Here is a 25,520-nt window from a genome sequence, read left to right on the forward strand (position 1 = left end):
TAAAATTATTTACAGATATTAATGAATCCGTGATGGTGGTTGCATATATCAGGGATAATAATAAACAGCTTTTGTTGATGAATGTACTGTATATTTTCTGCGCTGATGATTACAGTTTTTGTTTATAGTAATCTTAAACTCTGGTATTGGGTTCACGATTTATAAGAGTAGGAGCATTGCAGTGGAACATGTGTTTTATAAATTCGTGATTTAAATTACACATTCAGTGGTATGGTTTGTTGCACGTAGGTCTTACGTCGCGCTTATATTCAGAGGACAAATTTCTTCTGGAATAATCGAAGACTGATAATAATTGGTGATAGTTGTAAAATAATTTTAAACATGAATCTGTGCCATCATTCAGTTCCTTTTTTGGTTTATTTGTGTATTGTTAATGTATCCTGCGAAGTTTTTACCGCGTTGGCGGATTTAGAAGAATTATTGGACACAGAAAAACTAGTTATTGATACCCTACAAAATTATATAAAAGCCGAAGAGCAAAAGCTCGAATTATTGAAGAGATATGCAGACTTTTATCAGCAACAACATAATAGAGCCACCGAAGATGTTCAATTATATATTTCTAATCCTATTAACGCATACACATTAGTTAAACGATTAACCACAGATTTGACTGAATTAGAAAACCTAATGGGTTCACAGATCAGTAGAGACTTCCTCAATAATATAACACATTTCAAACAGACGAGATTATTTCCTACAGATGAAGATCTTAATGGTGCAGCCGTTGCATTGACTAGATTACAAGATACCTACAGGTAATAGATTTATTGTTCGATAAATTGGTTTTTTTGTTAAACTATACTTTTAAAATACTTTGGAGATAGTTATAATGATATAAATAAATGAAAATTGTATAAAATATTACCAGCAATATTTAGTTCTAGAAAAACGTTTCTATATAATCTGCTGTAAGAAAATTTGAACTGTTATCTTCATTATATGTGTTATATGTTGATCTAGTTCAAGCTAGTTGTCAATATTTTTGATTCAGATTCAACCATTCATTCATTTCTTGAAATGTTTGTATTGTAATGTACAATAAGTCAAATAAGTTCTAACACCGCTAAGTTCAAAAAATGCTTTTTTGATTTTTAAATGTCATTCGATAGAGAATCGAAAGATGCACCTCCAAACAACTGATACAAAGATCTTGAAATCGATCTATTTTTATTATTTTTCAAAAAAAATATATGTATTTTGATTTTGATATATAATTAAAGAAGCACAGTTTTTTGCTATTTTGAAAAGTTCATTTTTGACTTCCAGTGATGAATTATCATGTGAGCATTATAGGACCATTTTCATATTATTTTTTTTTCATAATACCTGAGATTGCATAATTTAAAGTACTAAATGAATTACCACTTTTAACATGGTATTTTACTTATAGTAAGTAAGATTTGGTTAATAACTGAACCTTCCAAATTTAATAAACAATTATTTTGTAATTTGTAATTTCGCATATTAGCGCAAATCTCTTTGATATTACTGATTGCATAATTTCAACTCTCCTTTCTCTCATAGGTACATCTTTCATTGTTTAAGCATTCAAGGTTGATTTACAACATCTTGATGACATTTATTCTCTTCTGATGCACGATTTTGAGTCACCACACATTAACATTCTATTTTTATCAATTTACTATCTGCAATATCTTTTCTTCCTGGCTTTCTATTCTTAACAAATCTAACTAAATGAAACTATTATAGTCTTAAAATAACTATAATTGTAAATAATTAAAAAAATAAAATATTTTTTGCTTAATTAAAAGCACCAGTGGCAGACACTTTACTGAGGATATTTCTTTACAAAAACAATTTCAAATAAAAAAAATGAAGTAAAACTTCAATTTTTAATGCTAACAGGTAGTTAGGTAGGAGATCTGAAGATTTTTATTTCTTTTGATATAAATTTGTTTATTTAAAAGTGTGAATGGTCCTATACTAGAGGTGACATGAAGAAAGTCGGACATCACTGGGTACCAGTGGAGACAATCTGTTAATATTGCTAAAAATAACAAAGGTGAAATAAATAAAATGTTGAAAAATAAAATAGTATAATTCTAATTATTTAAATAAAGATACAAAAAAAATCATCATTATCAGTATCTGAAAAATACAGATTTTACGAAGGTATTTTTCATAAACTTAAAGTTTAATTATGGCTAATACACTGGGAAAAATTTGGATGGTAATACATGATACTATTTACATCCGATCTTATAGTTTTTGCATCAAAATCAATTTTCTTCAACTCAGCTGCTAGTTTCCTAGCACACAATATTATATTAATAATAATTTTATTAGAAACTTCCCCTTTACCATAAATTTAACAATTTTTCCTTGTTGCTTTGGAGAAAACATTGGGAAAGGTCCCATTTTTTTCCACTCAGGATATTTTCCATGAAATTTTCCCGAAAGAGTAGTTCTTGGTACATTAAACTTTTTTGTAGCAGGCAAACAGAGCTGAAGATATCTGCTCTTTGCTCCATGCCAATATTTTCGTAGACATGTTAAATTAAAAAAAAACTTTTCCTATTTTTGCCCAAATTTATTTTTGTTTACTTTTTGATTCATCATAATTTTCATTTTACCTATGGTAGACTTAACCTAACCTAACCTAACCACTGATACGAATCAAAAATATCTCTACCCAAAATCGACACACCCCTCATTTAAAATAAAACAAAGTAACTTTGATTCCAACCCTCGCAGAATCACCCTAAAGTCACAGAAAACTAACAATATTAAGTATATACTATTAATTTGAAATGTACTTACCGTAACATGTCTCCATTAAATGGTGGAAAGTCAGTTTTTTAACCTAAAGGGCATCCTATTTTTAATCTACCTATTAACAGATAAATGGAAACGATGATAGTTTTCTTAATTTTGAGTATCAAAGTAAAAAGTGTTGGATATGGATACAATGTCTGGCTAAAGTTTTCTGAACTTTTTAAGTAGTTCAATTATTAAATAATTACATAACCTTCACAAGATTTCGTGCAAATTTTATTTTATCTTTTGCTAATGTGTAAAATTGGTATGAATAATATAACATACACATTATATAATAACGAAGATAAGTTGTTGCTTAATAAAATTAATGATAAAATATTGATAAATATGAAATATTCATCACTAGTTATATATTTAATGATACAATAAAAAAGAAACAACTAGAAATATTTGCTTTAATACTGGAATTTTAGGAATTAAATACTAACAATTAAATAAACAGTCTCTTTTTGCCTATCTGGCGCTCGCTTTGAGATCTTTCACTATATCATTTCATTTTTTCCCTTATTTTTGCTTCATTTCGTCAGTTCCACTCTCAAATCTCTACTAAACTCATCCAACCATTTTTTCCTTGATCATTCTCTTTTTTACCTACCTTTTAGTATTTGTTTTACCCATTCGTCATTCTGCCTACACTACAAGTCAAAAGTTTTTGCCCACCCTATAGTTTGCATGACACACAACAAATAAAAACGATCGATTTTGATATTCATATTTTAAAGAACATATATAGATAATAATTGGAGGACACCCCAAAATAAGCGAATTTTTTTCGCTTGGGCAGCACGCTACCGTCTTCAAAGCCGAGTTAATCGTTGTGATGGAATGCAGACGCGCGATACTCAATCAACGCCACATGAACACAATAATCTCAATCCGCTCAGACAGCAGAGCTGCCTAACAAGCCATAACGGCTAAAGAGGTGTGGGGTGCAAGAAAGTCCTACAAAATCTGGTGAATAATGGCTGCAAGATCCAGCTCGTTTGGGTGCCCGTTCACTCAGGCAACCACGAGGCGGACTTACTCGCCAGACTGGGATCGCCGAACTCACCGATGGACCCAAAGCCCATCCTTGGAATAACTATCGCAACTTTCAACGGTCTACTCGCAAAGCGGGCTCGGCAGGAATGGATGGAGATACCTGGCACGTGACAAGCAAAGACAAACGTTGTGCGTTTCACACCGAACAACTGCTCCAACTAAACAGGCGTGAAATCCGACTAATGACCGTCATCTAACACGCCATCTCTACAACATTGGCATCACGGACGATCCGGAGTGCCGTTTGTGCGTGGATGAAGATGAAACCGCAGACTACGTCATTTGGGAGTGACCTGTACTCACACGAGCGCGGCTTAAACACTTGGCAAGTCTCATAGCTTGCTTTATGACATCAAAGGGATCAAGCTAAAGCTCTTGATCGACTTCTCAAAGGATATCGGCCTTTGGTAACTTAACAGGTTGAGTACGGCAGGCATAACTGAAGGCGTATGTGTTCAACGGTCCCTTGGTCGCCCACAATGTAAATCAACTATAGATGAGAATTTAGAAATGATGAAAAAATTCTAAAAATGTGTAGTGGAAGTAGGATACTTCTTCATGACTTTCCAAATCATTACTTTCAGTACTTTTTCTATTTTTAATTGTGTCAAATACTCCTTGCACAGATTCGAGGAATGCTTGGGATCGTTGTGAAGCTGGAAGATGAATTAATTTTCTTTAATATTTTTTTATAGCCTTCTTTCTTCAAAATATCTAACCCCAAATCATCACCGAACCTCCGCCGTGTTTTACATTCAGAATTACACATGGACCTAAAATTTGAACTGCGCACAAACACTCTTAGACCCAAAAAACTTTGAGTCATCACTCAATAAAACTCTTTTCCACTTTTCCATAACATTTGTTGTATTCTTTGGGGACTCGCGGTACATGAAGTTGTGTATAATTTCAGATTAGACACGTCGTCTTTAGCAAGAGGTGAATTGAACGGTATCAAATATAGTTCTGAGTTAACAGCAGCAGACTGTTTCGAATTGGGTCGTCAGAGTTATAATAATGGGGATTACTATCATACTTTATTGTGGATGACCGAAGCTGAAGAAAGGTTACGCGATGAAGCTAACCACACGATAAGTCAAAGCGATATTTTAGAATATTTGGCATTTTCTACTTACAAGCAAGGTATTTATCTATTTTGTTATTTATTTGTGTTAATTTTTGCTTGTTAACATAATAGAATATGCAGTTACACCATCATTTACATATTTTTTACGCAATTACTTCGTTGGTTGTATATTGAACAGTGGAAGTTTTTATTTTATTCATACACTCGTAAACAAAAAAATCGACTCGATCACAAGACTGTTGCAAAATGTCTGTAGTCTCCATTCTTTTTATAATAATTTATTTGAAATTGACCTAGTATTTAGTATTCATTCCCCTAGAAAGGAGAGCAAAGAAAAACGAAGAAATAGAGAGAGAACTGGAGAAGGAGAATATAGTGAGATAAATAAAAGCATAAAGGCTCAACTGGGCCGGGTACATAATGAGAAGAAAACCAAAAGAATCAAAAGAATAACGCAATGGATCCCATTGTGGTCAAGGAAAACTTGGAGAAACGAAATGGAGGAGGACATAAGAGCACTCAATATAGAAAACTGGCGAGCAAAATGCCGCAACCGAAAACAATGGAAAATAATAACAAAAGCAGCCAAAACAAACGACAAACTATAAAGAAAAGAAAAATTAGAAAACGAGTAGTAATCCACCTCAAAAAACTGGATTTAAAGCGCCAAAAGCGATAGCCATAATCCACATGGGATTGAAAGGCTTGATGATGATGATGATGATTTATTCCCCAATCGCTTTTTCATAGATCTTGTTCGATACTATCCCATACTTCAGTAAGCGCCGTTTTGGGGTCCAATTTCATCCCTGGTACATGATTTCTAGCCCAAACTTTTCTCTTATCGCATAAATGCTCGATAGGATTCAAGTCGGGATACGCGATGGCGAATCCGTAACGGCAATTTAGACATTCTGTAAATATTTCTGTACGGATCCTGCAGTATGTGAACGGGCGTTGTCCTGCATCAGGTGAAGTTTTCAATAAAAACCAACTCGGTTTTTTCTTCCATTCAAATGCCCGCCCAAACTATCCAAGAACTTCGTATAAAAACAACGTTTTCTTTTATGTAACGCTGCGCGGAATTTTTTCCCAGGTCTTCTCAGCTGGTCCTCTTCTATCGCTACCGTGCAGGCACGCTCTGCCCCTTTGTTCATCAGTCCAATTAACGTGTTCTCTGGCAAATCGTCGAAGGGCAGCTCGGTGGTCTGGGGTTAATTTGGAGCAGGTAGCTGGTCATTTTGGGTCAATGTCACCTACCTTAAATCTTCTTCTGACTCTCTCGCAATCACTCATCGCGTTTATCTGAGCTTTTGTTGGACTTGAACACCAGTGACTGATTAATCGGTCATAAATTTCGGATGTGCACCTTTTTCTTCCGGAACCGCGTCTTAGATTAAAGTAACCAGTCTCTTGGTAACGACGGTAAACTCTGGAAACATCAGATTGACTTATGATCAGCGCACTGGTCACTTCCCGCTGATTTTGGCCTTATCACTTCTTATCGGTATCGGTTGACGTTTGACGGCTAACTGATAGTGATGGGGTCTAGTAGATAACCTTTTATAAGGATTAGCGGTACTGTAAACAAGCATAAAAAGGGTTGTTACCTATCATAACATACTGTTGAACTGTGAGATCGCTAAAAAAAATACAATTTCGTGCTCAGTTTTTTTGCCAGTAACTTGCGATTGCGGGGGTGACGCCTGAGTCGATTTTTTTGCTCACGAGTGTAGTTTATTGTTTATTTTTCACCAATATTTTCACAAGAACGTTACTGTAATTATATATTTACCGTGCTCTCTTTTATTTTTGTCCACATTTTCTTAAAAACTAATATCACAACAAACTTTTTAATCGGAACGAAACTAACAATGAAACTTATTAAGTAATTAAATTATTATTACATTTCAAGTCGAATGAATTTTTTTTTATAAACAATGTTATTATAAATTTGCATGTTTGGCGTAGTTTAGAAATTAACCCAACGGAAACATCGTGATCGTGTCCCGATAACAAGTGATTATATTTTTAGTCGTGCGTGCACTGGGATGTTGTATAATGTGTACATACGTTTTAAATCCAGATTCACTCATTTCCATATAACTTGATAATACAGAGTGTTACTCAATTATTATCAAGGTTTTGACGATTTGTCATTTGTTAGGAACGATCAAGGTTGTTAGTTTGAAGAAAAAAAAAATGAAAATGTTTGAAATGTTCGTGAAATATTGAAAAATTAATATTTTTTTTACATTTTGTCTATTTCTCCAGTGCTTTTTAAATAGAAATGAAAGTTTGGAAACCAAAATATCAACTTTCCCCGATTTGGCTCCGAAAAACTGTATTTTTTTCACAAACAATTGAATTTCATGGTTTGATCAATTTTTATTATTTATATTTTTAAAAAGTTTAAATTTTGTAATTCACGTAAATACCAAAAAAAAAACATGAAAAAATGAGATTTTAACCTAAAAAATGTTTAATCATTTGTAAAAATTCTTTAAATCGTGAAGTTTTTTTTTCAATTTATTTGTTTTTGTATGTACTTTTTGAAAAAAAAATACATTTTTTGAAAAAATTATAGTTTTAGCAGATAATTCGAGGAATTTGTGGTTTTTTTGATTTTTTATTGGCCAAACCAGTATTGAAATTTTGCTTTTCAAAATTATTTCTTATTATTAGCCTAAAGCAACGAAAAAACAAACAAACTTATCGACCATCTTTGACCACCGAAGCATTTTTCCAAGTTTGACAACAGAAAATAATCGGAGGAGGCTAAATCTGGTGAATAAGTTGCATGAGGTAGCAATTCAAACTTTAATCCATTAATTTTGGCCATTGCAAGAACGGATTTGTGAGCTGGTGCATTCTATTGATGAAACAACACTTTCTTCTTAGCCAAATGCGGGCGTTTTTGCTCGATTCCTTAGCTCAAAGGTTGCAATAAGTTCGCATAATATTCGCAGTTGATAGTTTTTCCTTTTTCAAGATAGTCAATCTTGAAATCATCCCAAATAAACCGACGCTATGACCTTGCCTTCAGATGAAACGCTCCTTGTCTTCTTCGGAGCCAAACACTGGATGGAAACATCTTCACGACGTTGTGAGCAAACACAGAACCCATCTTACGCTTAGCTTTCTCATGTCAAATTTTTCAGTTAATATACGATGTTCCGCACTTTTTCAAAAGACTACTTTGTCTGCTAGCTCGCCCACGACGATCATCCAGTACCGCTTTGTTGATCTTCTTCTGGAATCGTTACCTCATTAGATCAACTACTGCGATGCTGGTCTTCGCAGGTCGTAAGGCCTCGTTTAAACTCCGCTACCAAATATTTTACCATAGATAAAGAAGGAGCAGTCTCAACCAGAGTAGAATCTAGTTCAGCTTTTATATATATACAAATTCCCTGGAAACGTTCACTATTGATAACTGCCAAACAAAAACTAAACAACGTGCCGTCTTCATACTTAAAACATATGGTGTGTAGATTGTTCTAATACAGTGGTATTTTTCAACTACCGCCATCTCTATGTCAGTCCAGGTACTCATCCTCGTATATGGTACATACAGATGATTTCATCCGAGTGCCATATTGAAATTATTTAATATTTAATACTAATCAACCTTATTTTCCAAGTATTATAACATCTGCCTTTTAATTAGGAAAAGTAATATTTTATATCGAATTACATTTGAACAGCTGAGGTATATGAAACTATCTCTGTATAGTTTTGTTTGTTACAAATAATTATCATACTTCCAGTAATTGTTGAAAATAAATGATTTTATGTATAACTCCTTCCTCTTGTTTACCGAATAATTTAGAGGTCAGTAAAATTACAAAAAAATAGGCACAATCAAGTTTAATATAATTTATCGCTACTTTCTTTTGTAATTTATAAGTTATATCTACAAGTAGATTTAAAATAAGCTGAACAATTTTGTATTTCTGTTCCAATGTCCTGCAAAATATTTTCTAACATCGTATATTCATTGTACTTTTAACTTAATAAGTTTGGAAACCAAACAAGTAGTAAGAAATATAATTTTCTATTTTTTCCTTATAACTTTTAATATATTTTTGCGATGATTGGCTTGATTTTAGGTCTCTTTTTTCATAAAAAATCAGTTTAAAAACAAAAGGTAAAATATTTACCATAAAAACACAAAAGTACTTTTGGGATACATCTAGAAATTCCTTTCTTAATACATACTTATCCCCTAAATTTAGAAAATTCATGTTGAACAATTTTTGTGCAGGTAATGTACATCTAGCTTTAGATCTAACGAACAAGCTTTTGGAGATTATTCCAACGCACACAAGAGCATTAGGTAATAAAGTTTACTACGAAGACGAATTACAGAAAACGACAGATACTCCAAAAAAGAAAGGTGATGACGAATCTGAAGAGATACAACAAGATGAAGAAGTCCATACAGCTGAAGCTGACCCCTATGGAAAACAACACTACGAATCACTTTGCAGAGGAGAAATCCAACTTCCCCCCAAAATGGTGGCGCAATTAAAATGCAGGTATGACTAGAAAAATATTAAAATGATTACCTCGTATAACCATTCACCATAAATCAGAGGTTTCCATACTTTTTTTTAACATAAATAAACGTTCTTAATTTTCTCAAACACTTTACACTACACTTAACTTATAATAATTCACTTATCACTGACACTTAATCAATTCACATATTTATTTAAATTCTTCGATTACTTTCTATCTCGTTCTGTTTATTATGAACTAAACTAAACTGCACTCATCAAACTGGTTTATATATCCTAAAGGAAATTCTCAAAAGTTCTAGAAAATAAAGAAATAAAACACATAAAAAAATAGACTTTCCTAGAAATTAATTCAAAAGAAAAAATGTGACCAAACATCAAACTAATAAAGTATATTAAACGTGCCGCGCCTTAACCGAATTTTAGAATTCCATTATATCCGGACAGGACATGCTTTGTAACTCTAAACAAGCGTTGCGGACAGGACGGCGACGCCAAGTCTCGACACGTTGTACTTAATATGAAATATGCAAGTTTTTACAAGTTGATAAGTAAACTCAAATCAACTTTTTAGTTATTCGCTATGAAAACCAAATAAATTTTCATGGACCTCCATTTTTTTAAATTAGAAATTCTGATGATATTCATACTGAACACACTGTTTACACTCGAGACGATAACTTGGTTATCGAAACGTGTGCCAGAAAGTGTAATCGTGAGTGTTGATGTAGTGGTAGTGTAAACAGTGTGTTTAGTACCCAATTTTTTTGTCACGCCAACGTAGACCCCCATCGAGTCTCTCGTAAAACCCCTATAGGTCCACCTGAATCACTATGGGAATCACTGGCTTTAGAAAAATACGTGAAAACGGATGTTTATTCATACGTTTTGTAAGCTTATTTTTCCATTTTTAAAATAGAAAGTTTCCATTATCAAAGTGCATTAACTTTTTATAGTGTTAATGGCATTAACGGACAGTCGACAATTTTTTATAATGTAAATTAATTTCACGGTAAAAAAAGTTCACTTTAAATAAAAGTGCTCATCCATTAGTTAATTAGCAGTATATAATTATATATTGATGCATGAATGGATATAATTATAGAAATTGATATTATTAACCTTTCCACTGATAACTTGTGTGTAATTTTGAAATTTTTATTTTAAAATTAGTATTTGCTGAATATATCGTCACAAAACAGTTATCATATAATATATTAAATCTCCTCAAGTCATAGTATAAAAAAATACTTTTCCTCTTGTCTCAATACAAATGCATTAATTTTTTTCCATACTGCCTTTAAAATAATAAATTCTCTATCATAATTAAAATCAATTTGAAACAGATCTTCACTATTATACAGATTTTTAAATCACTAGAATACAGTTACTTTTTACTAAAGTGATAAGTATCGAAGCTAACCTAAATAAAAATGTACATATGTACCTCCTTAACCATAAACCTACTTCGAAAAGTTAAACCTAAGACACACACCTCAAGATGAATACCGAAAGAGCCATGAGGCCTAACCTAACCTAAATAAAAATGTACATACATCCTAAACCATAAAACTACTTCGAAAAGTTAAACCTAAGACACACACCTCAAGATGAATACCGAAAGAGCCATGAGGCCTAACCTAACCTAAATAAAAATGTACATACATCCTAAACCATAAACCTACTTCGAAAAGTTAAACTTAAGACACACACCTCAAGATGAATACCGAAAGAGCCATGAGGCATAACCTAACCTAACTAAAAATATACATACATCCTAAACCATAAACCTACTTCGAAAAGTTAAACCTAAGACACACACCTCAAGATGAATACCGAAAGAGCCATGAGGCCTAACCTAACCTAAATAAAAATGTACATACATCCTAAAGCATAAACCTACTTCGAAAATTTAAACCTAAGACACACACCTCAAGATAAATACCGAAAGAGCCATGAGGCCTAACCTAACCTAAATAAAAATGTACATACATCCTAAACCATAAACCTACTTCGAAAAGTTAAACCTAAGACACACACCTCAAGATGAATACCTAAAGAGCCATGAGGCATAACCTAACCTAACTAAAAATGTACATACATCCTAAACCATAAACTTACTCCGAAAAGTTAAACCTAAGACACACACCTCAAGATGAATACCGAAAGAGCCATGAGGCCTAACCTAACCTAACTAAAAATGTACATACATCCTAAACCATAAACTTACTCCGAAAAGTTAAACCTAAGACACACACCTCAAGATGAATACCGAAAGAGCCATGAGGCCTAACCTAACCTAAATAAAAATGTACATCCATCCTAAACCATAAACCTACTTCGAAAAGTTAAACTTAAGACACACACCTCAAGATGAATACCGAAAGAGCCATGAGGCATAACCTAACCTAAATAAAAATGTACATACATCTTAAACCATAAACCTACTTCGAAAAGTTAAACCTAAGACACACACCTCAAGATGAATACCGAAAGAGCCATGAGGCCTAACCTAACCTAACTAAAAATGTACATACATCCTAAACCATAAACCTACTTCGAAAAGTTAAACCTAAGACACACACCTCAAGATGAATACCGAAAGAGCCATGAGGCCTAACCTAACCTAACTAAAAATGTACATACATCCTAAACCATAAACCTACTTCGAAAAGTTAAACCTAAGACACACACCTCAAGATGAATACCGAAAGAGCCATGAGGCCTAACCTAACCTAAATAAAAATGTACATACATCCTAAACCATAAACCTACTTCGAAAAGTTAAACCTAAGACACACACCTCAAGATGAATACCGAAAGAGCCATGAGGCCTAACCTAAATAAAAATGTACATTCATCCTAAAGCATAAACCTACTTCGAAAATTTAAACCTAAGACACACACCTCAAGATAAATACCGAAAGAGCCATGAGGCCTAACCTAACCTAAATAAAAATGTACATACATCCTAAACCATAAACCTACTTCGAAAAGTTAAACCTAAGACACACACCTCAAGATGAATACCGAAAGAGCCATGAGGCATAACCTAACCTAACTAAAAATGTACATACATCCTAAACCATAAACTTACTCCGAAAAGTTAAACCTAAGACACACACCTCAAGATGAATACCGAAAGAGCCATGAGGCCTAACCTAACCTAACTAAAAATGTACATACATCCTAAACCATAAACCTACTTCGAAAAGTTAAACTTAAGACACACACCTCAAGATGAATACCGAAAGAGCCATGAGGCCTAACCTAACCTAAATAAAAATGTACATACATCCTAAACCATAAACCTACTTCGAAAAGTTAAACTTAAGACACACACCTCAAGATGAATACCGAAAGAGCCATGAGGCATAACCTAACCTAAATAAAAATGTACATACATCTTAAACCATAAACCTACTTCGAAAAGTTAAACCTAAGACACACACCTCAAGATGAATACCGAAAGAGCCATGAGGCCTAACCTAACCTAACTAAAAATGTACATACATCCTAAACCATAAACCTACTTCGAAAAGTTAAACTTAAGACACACACCTCAAGATGAATACCGAAAGAGCCATGAGGCCTAACCTAACCTAAATAAAAATGTACATACATCTTAAACCATAAACCTACTTCGAAAAGTTAAACCTAAGACACACACCTCAAGATGAATACCGAAAGAGCCATGAGGCCTAACCTAACCTAACTAAAAATGTACATACATCCTAAACCATAAACCTACTTCGAAAAGTTAAACTTAAGACACACACCTCAAGATGAATACCGAAAGAGCCATGAGGCCTAACCTAACCTAAATAAAAATGTACATATGTACCTCCTTAACCATAAACCTACTTCGAAAAGTTAAACTTAAGACACACACCTCAAGATGAATACCGAAAGAGCCATGAGGCCTAACCTAACCTAAATAAAAATGTACATACATCCTAAACCATAAACCTACTTCGAAAAGTTAAACTTAAGACACACACCTCAAGATGAATACCGAAAGAGCCATGAGGCATAACCTAACCTAAATAAAAATGTACATACATCTTAAACCATAAACCTACTTCGAAAAGTTAAACCTAAGACACACACCTCAAGATGAATACCGAAAGAGCCATGAGGCCTAACCTAACCTAACTAAAAATGTACATACATCCTAAACCATAAACCTACTTCGAAAAGTTAAACTTAAGACACACACCTCAAGATGAATACCGAAAGAGCCATGAGGCCTAACCTAACCTAAATAAAAATGTACATACATCCTAAACCATAAACCTACTTCGAAAAGTTAAACCTAAGACACACACCTCAAGATGAATACCGAAAGAGCCATGAGGCCTAACCTAACCTAACTAAAAATGTACATACATCCTAAACCATAAACTTACTCCGAAAAGTTAAACCTAAGACACACACCTCAAGATGAATACCGAAAGAGCCATGAGGCCTAACCTAACCTAAATAAAAATGTACATCCATCCTAAACCATAAACCTACTTCGAAAAGTTAAACTTAAGACACACACCTCAAGATGAATACCGAAAGAGCCATGAGGCCTAACCTAACCTAAATAAAAATGTACATACATCCTAAACCATAAACCTACTTCGAAAAGTTAAACCTAAGACACACACCTCAAGATGAATACCGAAAGAGCCATGAGGCCTAACCTAACCTAACTAAAAATGTACATACATCCTAAACCATAAACCTACTTCGAAAAGTTAAACCTAAGACACACACCTCAAGATGAATACCGAAAGAGCCATGAGGCCTAACCTAACCTAAATAAAAATGTACATACATCCTAAACCATAAACCTACTTCGAAAGGTGATTAAATCGAAGACATGCCTCAAGATAAATATCGAAAGAGCTATGAGATAAAATTTACCTCAAAACTAAGATGTAAAAGTAAATATAAAAGGTATGAAAACACCATATTAGGACTAAACAGAACCACCATATGCAAAATGTGTCCTTACATAGGAATTATCTATCTAAAGAGATTATCATCTAGTCAAATAGCCAAGCAATCGTTAGAGCTCTAAATTATAATGTCACGAGATCCAAGCTTGTTTGGAAATGCCTGGACAAGTTAAATGAGTTATGCAAAAAGAATAGTTATCATCCTCAACATAATGGAGTGAACCCTTCTGTGGAAACAGCTACAAAAAAATAGAGAAAATACTACAAAAGGATGAACATAAAAAACAATCAGTACTGAAACAATCTACTGGGGTTGAGACAGGTAAAGGAACCAATAATCGAGTAGGATCTATTGAATGTACCAACCTAAGTAAAAATAATATGAATACTACCAAGACTCAATGGACACCTGAATACGGTTGATTTTCCAGGGATGAAGATTTTTGGAAGCTAGAGCTATCCCATAAACAACTTTCTGAAAGAAGTTAGATTAATGGATCAGCTATGAATACTGAACCTCCCTAGTACAACAGCAAGAAAAAAAGGATACAACCGACCTTTTTGATCGAAGTTTATATAACACCCTGTATTACATACATACATCGAATATTTTTATTTTCAAAAGGACCTAAAATGATTTTAATTACGTTTAGCTGAAAATAATTTATAACAACCAAGACAACTTGAGATAAATATTAAAAACAGTTTATGTATTAGAAAATAACAAAAAAAACACATTTTTAGAACGTTTTTTTTTTGTTAAATAAAAATATAATATTATCAAGATAAAACTAATGTTGATTTTGTGCCATATATTGTCTTAATGCAGGTTTTTTTCTTTCATCATACTGTTTTTTAAATTTTCATCTAGAGGAACAATTTTTTGTATTGGACTAATAATTGCAGGGTATTTAATAAACCGTATGTCTCTGTTAATTGTTTTTAGATGGTTTTATCTTTATAGGTGACAAGGTCATTGTGGTTAACAATTTCAAACTGAAACATTTAGATAGTGACCTGATTTGAAATTTCTTCAATGATATTAATTAATGTTTTTGTTGATGGCAGTTTCGATGATTTTAATCAGTCAGTAATTAAAAATTCAATATCTAATTGCCCCATTCATCTACTGACCTATTTAAAAAAATATATTGTCAGTTTCGGTGGTGTAAACCTTTGATTAAACCCCTACCATAAAATTTAGGTCCATATACCATTAGATTACCAATTCAAATAACATCTCTTTACTAATACATCAAATTATGGTTCTTATAATAATTTCCAACCTATTACTCTTTGAGTTGATATACAGGGTGTTCCAGAACTTGATGCAAAAACTTCGGTAGTACATGACGTGAAAATTATGCTGTGACGACCCCTCATTTCTGAGTTATAGGCATTGAAAGTTGAAATATCAGAACTTATATTTAAGAATGTTTTTTAAATTATACATTCGAACATTATGAATTTTTAATGGATCATTATGTATGTCTGTTCTCCATAAAGAGACATCCTGAAAATAATTATCATAAACTGTAATTATTTATTGAAAATACTTGCAGGAGGTATTAAACCATAATCAAATATTTTTAATTGAACTACATACTATCGAACATTGTTTTACTACACATATGGAAAGAATTTTAATATAGAAAAATTTACTTGGTCAGCCTACCACTTATCAAATAAAAAAAAACTATAATAAATGTTCAAAGTGGGCACTTCTACACACTTCCGGGGTGGGTCTTCGGAGGATATTTAAATGTTTACCGATGAAGTATTTATTTATTCATTAAGTCTCCATGAAATGTTTGATTGTGTATTAGAAACTCCTGTAAGTATTTTCAATAAATAATTACAGTTTATGATATTTTTTTTTTCAGAATGTCTCTTTATAACAAACAAAGAGTACCTTTTTGTTAAAAAAATCGATTGAAAATGTCTTTTTGCTATCTTTAGATTGTATATTTCTTGTATCAAGTCCCGGAACACGCTGTATATCAACTGAAAGAGTATTAGACTGGAAATTATATGAAAATTGTTTTTCAATTGATAAATTTGGTTTGGTTGCTCAACATTAATTTTTTAAAAAAGAAATAATTGATTTAATTTATTTTCTATAGAGTTCAGATAATTGTGAAGAATCCGAATCAAATTGATGATTATTGTATCTTTTTTTATTTCGAAACGCTTATGGAATAGTTCGTGTAATGATTAATGAAGTGTTAATAATCACCAAAGAATTCATCTATTAATAGACTTTGGTCATTGTCCTACCATCTTATAAAGTAGTTCAATATTATTTAATGCATTAAATGTTCATTATATTGAGGGTTAATTTAAATATTGTCAAAACATATGTGTAATCTTATATACCAGATTCAAATGAAAAGTAATGCCTTTAATGAAAATAAATAAGATACAAATTTTATTTTTGTACCATCTTTTTTCATAAATGCAAATTATGAGAAACGTGACTCCAAGTCAAGCAGCTATCAAGGCACTGAGCACTGTTACCGACCCAAAGTAAGGAAGCACTGAAGGGAACTTGATGAAATAAGTCAGAATAATCTGGGTCCCTGAAGATGTCAGTACGGCAAGGCACCTAGATCCCAAAAGGATTTGGATATCAGTGCAATCAACGAGGTACTGGCACTAGAAATTGACAAATGAGATTCTGGACTGAGGAGAAAGAAACTCCAATTCAACAAGTCCTAGAATACAACAAGATTTCAACTGTATGCAAAAAATGTATTGGACCACAAACCTTTAAGACCAAGGATCAAACCAACACAGATACTGGAGTCATTCGAACTCTAGAACTTTGAGGGATGTGGAGATGAGGTAGAAGTTCGTTATGTTATTTTATTGAAGGAAAAAGGGACTGAAAAAGGATTGATGTAGGAAAAATGTATCTCTACAGGGCTGGAATTGTGTGTTGCTCTGCATTGGATTACATTTGGAATCAAAAACAAATGTGTCTATCGACTATATGGTGTGGGTAGAGCAGGGATGACTGTGGCTGTATTATCGTCGGCTGGTAAACCTGTAACACTGACCAGTGGTGAGGTGGGATGTAGGAATGAGTTTCACCTTATGGTGATAGGGGAATTATGGAGGAAGGTTACTAACTAGGTAACTAAAAGTCTAACGAAAGAATAGAAAAGTTTCCTTTTGGGTTTTGAGGAAAGAGGCCGTCCAATTCTTATCCAGAAGATGAGAAGAGTATTTAAATCAGCCACGCTTCGAGCTTATAGATCATTTAGAGGGCTCGGACTTGGAGTCATGTCTTTGGTGACTTAGAAGGTATTGCTGGGGCTGAATCAATACTTGTATTGGTAGTACCTGAGAATTGACTGCTCGTAATACAAGAAGATTGTTATGTTGGCTGCATTGGGCGTTTGCTCTATATTTGATTATGAGCTGGGTGTAGATTTTATACATATGTAGAAGGATCAAGGGGTAGGTTCGTCTGAATGTTCCTCCGAGTGTCTTGGTGAGACAGACTTTACTCCATACTCTATCCAAGGGGCAATAGGGGCACAATAAACCTTAAGATTGTAGTGGACTACATCTACGTGCATACATTCAGCCTTCTGTAAACTTTTTCCTAAATCGATTGAAAGGTTTGAGATAGTTATATGTATGAACACTTCTGTACTCTAACAACGTTAATTTGAGGGCGAATAATTGCAAAAAAATTCACGTATATATATTATAAAACACAATTTTCTTGCCTATTCTGTTGTAACAATTTAAAAGATATTATCAATCGCTCCCCGTAGTAGTGAATACTTGTTTAAATAATTAACATCATGTTTCCTTATATTATAATAGAAAAAAAATTAAAAATAGTTGTTACAGTTTGATAATTTTATGTCGCATTCAAGGTTATTGCACTATGCATCATTTTACATGGTATTTGATTTCTTAATAAAATTTCAAAATATTTACTTGGACATTTTGCTTTTGCAAACCGCAAACCAACATTAATTTTCCTTATTTTAGAAAATTATTGTTACCATGAATTGTATAAGACAGTATTCGCACTAAAAGCAACTGGTGATGCCATTTAGTATTGAATTGAAATTTTCTAACAAGTATTAACTAAAATAGTTATTCAAGAAATAATAATTAGTCATTAGGAAACATAACCTTAAAAAGTCCTTGTAATGTAAACTAATGTAACTGAAAGCAACTAATGACGTGATTTAGTATTTAATTGACATTTTCTAAGCAGTATTAACTGAAATAGTTATTCCAGATAATAATATTTGGCTATTCCACAACATAACCTTGAAATGTCCTTGTAAAGTGAAGTAACGTCACTAAAAGCAATTAATGATGCAATTTATTATAGGACATTTACTAAACAGTATTGACTGAAATTGTTATTCCAGATAATAATATTTGGCTATTCCAGAACATAACCTTAAAAAGTCCTTGTAATGTAACTAACGTCACTTAAAACAACTGATGATGCAATTTATTATTCACTAACCTTTTTGAAAGCAGAAATAACTGAAATAGTTTTTCCAGATAATAATAATTGACTTTTCCAGAACATAACCTTAAAAAATATCTATAAAGTAAACTAACGCCACTAAAAGCAACTAATGAAGCAATTTATTATTGAATTGACATTTATGAAGCAGAAATAACTGAAATAGTTAGTTCGGATTATAATATTTGGCTATTCCAGAACATAACCTTAAAAAGTCCTTATAATGTGAACTAACGTCACTAAAAGCAACTGATGATGCAATTTATTATTGAACTAACCTTTTTAAAAGCAGAAATAACTGAAATAGTTTTTCTAGATAATAATAACAGACTATTCCAGAACATAACCTTGAAAAGTTCTTGTAAAGTGAAATAACGTCACTAAAAGCAACTGAAGACGCCATTTATTAATGGATTGACTTTTTGTAATCAGTATTAACAGAAATAGTTATTCCAGATTTTGAAATATCCTATACCTGACGAGAATCATTTATTATTCTCATCTTCTCAGTTGGCCTTTTTCTATTTTTTATCCAATATTTTGGACTGATCAAATGTTCTAGATTATTTTGTGTTTTAAGAGCCTGAGAAAATATTCGATAGGAAATCGGTATGGCTATAAAAGAAAAAGGGAGACAAATGAGATTTTGGAAAAACGTCAATTTTTAAGTAGTCATTGATTTCTGTTAATCTTTACTTATTGTAAATAAATAAATTTAGAACTCTAGGGTGTTACGATACATTTAAATGTTCTGAGACACTGAAACATTGAGATTTTGTTAAATAGTCCGGTCAATTTAGACAACGAAATTACATAAATTACCATCAAGCTGAAAATCAGTAAAATTGCTTGAAATGGAATCAAAAATAGAATTTGGAAGCTCCCCATCATCCCCGTGTATGGAAATATTCATGGTCAAAGGTCAAAAAATGATTTTTTTTCCCATTTTCAGCAAAACTGTGAGTTTTATCATAAAAAATACCTCAGACAAAACTTGTAGATCATATAATTGTCTACAAAAAAACTATCAATAAATTTTTTGGTACGAGCCACTGTTTCTGAGATATAATGATTCAAAAAGTTGTAAATGTTGTAGTCGTCATAGCCAATAACGTTTCCCCAGTAGGGCTATCAAACGGGTCTGTTGTGATCATGTTTAATCTGAAACTATTTCAAAATAATTGAAATTAGCAGAGATTGAAACGATTCAAATTAAAAAAAGTTGTGGAATTTGATCGTCCAAGTCGTAACTTTCAGATTCTTCTTCAGCCTCTACTGTAGCATCGTCTCGAGTTCGAGCTACTTCCAGCATTGAATCTCTAAATTGAAGTGTACTTAATTGGCTAATTCGACGGCTAAAATCTGAGGATTATCTTTTCTAATACTCTTCATTCAATTCCTGGCCACAAAAGAAGCATAATTTTTTAAAACAATTCACTGAAACGTAATCTAGTACGAGGAGGACTTACAATGAATACGCTGGCTTCTTGTTGTTCACGTTGTTTTTTATTAGCTGCAGTAATAGAAGACTTTCGAGTATAATTTTTACGACAATTTTCATGTATTCTCACAGATTTCCGATTTTTAATATAGTCCGATACTTGGTTTAATTAATGTCTTCATACCACGTTTAACAGTAACAACTTCACTTTCAGTCGAAAGTTTAGCATAAATAAAACAATATTTTGATATTATCGTTATAAAACTCAAAACAGCACGATATAGGTTAGGATAAACGCTGAAGAATAGCGCTATAAGACTCTAGCCACGCACACAATTGAACGGGAGATAGATGTTGACTCAAGGTTACAATGGCCTATAAATTAAGGGACTGGATTTCATTTTATGATCAACAATTTTTGTCCAAGGATTTTTATAAAACTTACCGTTTTGCTGAAAACCCATTTTTTACCTTTAACCTTGAATAACATATTTTCCATACATGGAAACTTTCCAATTTTATTTTTAATATAACAATTTTACAAATTCTTAGTTTGGTGAGAATTTATGTAGCTTTACTCTTGTTTTTTGGTTTAATTTGATCGGACTATAAAAGTACTGTCCAAAATACTAAATTAGTAGATTCCTTTGATCTTAAACTAGACCGTATGAACATTTTATAAATAATAAAATTTTTTTTGTTGCAGATATGTGACTCACAACAATCCTTTTCTGCTCATAGCTCCTTTTAAAGTGGAAGAAGCCCATATCAATCCGAATCTTTACATATTCCACGACGTCATGTCAGATCAAGAGATAGAAACAGTTAAACGTTTAGCGAGACCGAAATTTCAAAGAGCTACAGTACAGAATTCAGTAACAGGAGATTTAGAAGTAGCCCATTACAGAATAAGTAAATCGGCCTGGTTAAAAGAACACGAACACAAACATATAGCTGACATTGCTAGGAGAGTTGAAGATATGACTGGACTGTCAATGTCAACGGCCGAAGAACTCCAAGTTGTTAATTACGGTATCGGTGGTCATTACGAGCCCCATTTTGATTTCGCTAGAAAAGAAGAGAAAAACGCTTTCAAAAGCTTAGGCACTGGAAATAGAATTGCCACAGTTCTGTTTTACATGAGCGACGTGTCGCAAGGTGGAGCTACTGTTTTCCCCGTTATCGGTGCTGCTCTTTGGCCTAAAAAAGGTACTGCGGCGTTTTGGTACAACCTTCATCCCAGCGGCGACGGTGACATGTTAACTAGACACGCAGCTTGCCCTGTTTTAGCTGGATCGAAATGGGTATCGAATAAATGGATTCATGAAAGAGGACAGGAGTTTAGAAGACCGTGCACGTTAGAACGACCACCAGAAAATCTAATAGTATAATGGGACAATTATTAGTAAGAAAAAAATGGGCTTATACGTTTCAATCGAAGAGTAAGGGTAATAATATATTGATGAGTTTTGAAGGAAAATCCTTTCTAATTCCTTTTTAAATATCATTATGTGGCAGATCAAGATACATAAAAGTGCATTCGATTTGGGAAAGCCACAGAGTGATTAAAAAATGAAGAAATTATAAGTGGGGTAATATTGCCGGAAACGAGTTCAATGTTACTATATAGAGGTCACTAAACATTAATATTACGACAGAAAAAGTCTACGAGGTACCTAGTGCCCAGGTGGACGACATCTACGTCTAAAACCCGTGGTAATTCGTTATGGCGGCTCCACATTAGCGCCGTTAAACTCCGTAAACAGACTTGGACGGTTTCCATGGGGTTAACGCCTGTTCTAATAACTGCTTCTCCATGGAGAGTATGAAATGAATTACCAATAAATTGAAAAATTCACTACACAAAGAAACACATTGATCGGCTCGATACATTGTCGCAGCAAATAAAATTATTGCAGCAGCAGCTTCCACATTCATTTCGCTGCGGGTTTCAAGGAGGATTGAGAACATACCGTGTATATGGAGGGCACACTTGTGCCGTACATTCATGGCGGGAATTCACGGTACTAATGTGGAGCCGAAATCGGCCGATTATATACATCCTGGTGGTTTTCGAGGTCGCTGAACACGGATATCACGATGGCGATGACCTACGAAGCACCTGGTGCTGGGGATTGCTTATTTATACGTGGTCCCCTGAAGCCCCGTTGACATTCGTTGTAAAATTTGCCGTATATAAACATCCTGGAGGTTTTCGAGGTCGTTGTAGACGAATATCACGACTGCGATGACCTACGAGGTACTTTGTGCTCGGGATTGCTTATGTATACGTAGTCTCCTGAAGACCCGTTGACATTCGTTGTGAAATTGTCCGAATATAAACGCCCTGGAGGTTTTTCGAGGTAGCTGAACGGGAATATCACGATATAAGGGGTCTGCGAGGTTCTCATTATTGAAAATTGTAGGTAAACTCGAGAGTAACTGGTTCATTTTCTTTTTTTCATTAAAAAATTGAACTCATTCCCGGTTAAATTATTCGGGTCATAAATTCTCGTTTTTTAAGCATTTCTTATTCATAATTTTTGTTCACAAAGTTTCTTGAGGCACTTTGTTTGGGTCTTGATCCGTCTTACTGTTAATAAATTTCTAAATTTCGTGTTTTATATCCTTGAATTTGATTTCGATATGGCACAAGCCATGGAGTTGTCCCCAAGCAACAAATTTTCTACATTCAATGTCATCAAGTAATCAATATCTTGGCGGTGGAATTATACCATAAATAATTAATTTTATTTTGTTTATAAAACGAAGTTTGTTAGACATATACAAATGTACATGAATTAACTGTAGCGATTACTTCTTTGGCTACTGCTGGTCAAGTTTCCTCGTTCTCCTCTTTTTGAAAATATTCTGCCAGTTTAAAAATACATTAGCAAGGATTTTCCCCAGCATCTAATAATTTCTATTTAATTTTTGTGTATATTATTGTTGTAACATGATTTCAAAATATTTCAGCATACACAGCTTGAATGTATCTTTGCTGGAGCTTTTGTGGGAATACAGTTTATATAAACTATGGATTTCTCTAATTTCGTACTTTAACTATTGTTTATGATTTTGTTGATAAATTATCTTGATTTTGGGTATCTTTTAATTAAAATTTCATTTAAAAACAAGATAATTCGTCAACTAAACTATAGATTAAACACGATAGATACAGACTGGCGACATCGGGTAGTTGGTGCGGTGCTTTGATGGTGAAATACCTTAGACGAGCGGTAAAAGCGTCTTTTCGACAGAATCTCTACACCTGGATCGATATTCTCAGGTCCTCGATGTCGTTGAATGCGAGGAAATCGAAATTCATGCCGTCTCCTAGCAATAGGAACGCTCCCGCCAAAGAGAAGTGCTTTATTTCATTCGCATGTAAATAGACAATTCTAACCTATCATTTTTATTGATTCAGGAACTGTTTTCGAGAATAATACCTCAATAATTTTGTGAATGTATCCACTCACTGATGATTGGGAGATATCCAAACAATAATTATTACCTACATCTTGCTGGTAACTACCAGTACCAAAAAACTTCAATGCTGCCAATAACTAAATGAAATAATTTCATTTTAAAATTTAGAGGGCATTAACAACTTTTAATAGTATATAAATATTATAATAAATACCTAGCAGCTAAATTTTGGTAATAAGTTTATATAAATCAAAACCAAATAAACAGTGAAACAGTTCAAACTACTGTAGTTTTTACAGGTTCGTCCTAATTGTGTCAAAACATATCCGAAAGTTTTTTTGTTTAACCGAAATATTTTTTTAAATTGATCATCACCGAGTTGTATCAGAGGGTATCTTAAGACAACTCAGTTGGGCTCTGCAACAATTTCTTCAACTTCTTCTAGTTCTTCCAGCATTGGCCGTCCAATCTGGGAACGGACATCTGGTCAATAAGATAGGAGAATACAATAGGCCTAAACTTCAATACCAAAAAACAAAATTTATGATTATTTCGAGAAACATAAATATGTTTAAAAACGCCATCATAACACCGCAGGATCCTTGGACGGCTAGATTGAAAAACGAAGAAATTCTGAGATGCATCAGCAAACAACGGGATTCGAATGAATTAAGGGGAGAAAAACGGCGTACCTAGGGCACATTATGCGAAATAAAAAATATCAATTTTTGGACCTACTGATCGAAGGTAAAATTGAAGAAAAGAGGGATCTGAAAGAAGAAAATATCTTGACTGCGAAACATCATATACAATCCTTAATACACACCGCAAGAAATAGAGAAGCGATGGAAAATGTTATCGCGAACATCCATTAGTGGATATGCATTGAAAGAAGTTTCGATAAAAATGATAAGTTAGAATTGTCTATTTACATGCGAATGTGAAATGAGCACTCGTCTTTGGCGGGAACGTTCCTATTGCTAGGAGAAGGCATGAGAATCGATGCAACAATGAATTTCAATCCCCTCGCATTCAACGACATCGATATCGCTCCAAGGGAGGACCTGAGAATACCGACTCTGGTCGCTTCATTTGAGTAATCTCGTATATAAGAAAACGATTTTTATATCTACTACCACATATCGATTTTTTTTCAAACTAATTACCAAAAAATAATTCTATTCAATATTTGTAGATTAGATTTTTGTAATAAATTGTGTATAATACTTTATATATTTTAAAGTTTTATATAAGTGTATATAAATATACTGTAATATATTTTTTTAAAGTATACATGGTATTTTGATATAACGTTCGAATAAAATATTATGTAACCGATGTAATATTTTCAATAAAACTTTCTAATAACAGTCTCCTCTTAATCGGACAACACCAGTTGTTAAATTGCAACACAATAGAAGAAACTTCTGTTCATTGAAAAAGCACACACTTACATTTTGCCTACGTAAATCACTGTCACCCGACAGTGACAAATAATTCAATAATTAATTTGAGTTCAATTGAAGTAAAAGTGTACTCTAAATACTTCCTCACTTTACTAAAATTCAGAAAGCTGTCATTATCGCCAAATTGGAAGATAACTGGTCTATCAGAATACTGGCAACTAATCAAGGTCCTAATGCGAGTACCGTAACCAGAATGAAGGAGCGATGAGAACAAGAACGGACCTTGCACCGAAAGGTTGGGTCTGGAGGAACGGAAG

At 33.3% G+C, this 25,520-nt stretch overlaps 1 protein-coding gene and 1 long non-coding RNA gene across 2 annotated transcripts; one reads left to right on the forward strand and one right to left on the reverse strand.

The window, feature by feature from the left end:
- Nucleotides 1–107: 107 nt before the first annotated feature.
- On the forward strand, nucleotides 108–25,086 carry LOC130450263 (prolyl 4-hydroxylase subunit alpha-1). The gene is made up of 4 exons (XM_056788566.1): nucleotides 108–779; nucleotides 4,778–5,007; nucleotides 9,219–9,492; nucleotides 21,075–25,086. The coding sequence occupies exons 1-4, from the start codon at nucleotides 343–345 to the stop codon at nucleotides 21,757–21,759; spliced, it is 1,626 nt and encodes a 541-aa protein (XP_056644544.1). The 5' UTR covers nucleotides 108–342; the 3' UTR covers nucleotides 21,760–25,086.
- On the reverse strand, nucleotides 1,742–6,759 carry LOC130450264 (uncharacterized). Its single transcript, XR_008910564.1, has 3 exons — nucleotides 6,747–6,759; nucleotides 2,806–2,875; nucleotides 1,742–2,032 (listed from the first exon to the last, which is right to left on the reverse strand). It is a non-coding gene; the product is annotated as an uncharacterized LOC130450264 (long non-coding RNA).
- Nucleotides 25,087–25,520: the final 434 nt, after the last annotated feature.

This window comes from Diorhabda sublineata, chromosome 11, assembly GCF_026230105.1.
Source record: "Diorhabda sublineata isolate icDioSubl1.1 chromosome 11, icDioSubl1.1, whole genome shotgun sequence".
In the NCBI taxonomy this organism is placed as follows: Eukaryota; Metazoa; Arthropoda; class Insecta; order Coleoptera; family Chrysomelidae; genus Diorhabda; species Diorhabda sublineata.

Coding starts and splice junctions, on each gene's coding strand:
- LOC130450263 (XM_056788566.1), top strand. CDS start 343: ATGAATCTGTGCCATCATTCAGTTCCTTTTTTGGTTTATTTGTGTATT. Junction 780..4,777: donor AGATTACAAGATACCTACAG/GTAATAGATTTA, acceptor GTATAATTTCAG/ATTAGACACGTCGTCTTTAG. Junction 5,008..9,218: donor ATTTTCTACTTACAAGCAAG/GTATTTATCTAT, acceptor ATTTTTGTGCAG/GTAATGTACATCTAGCTTTA.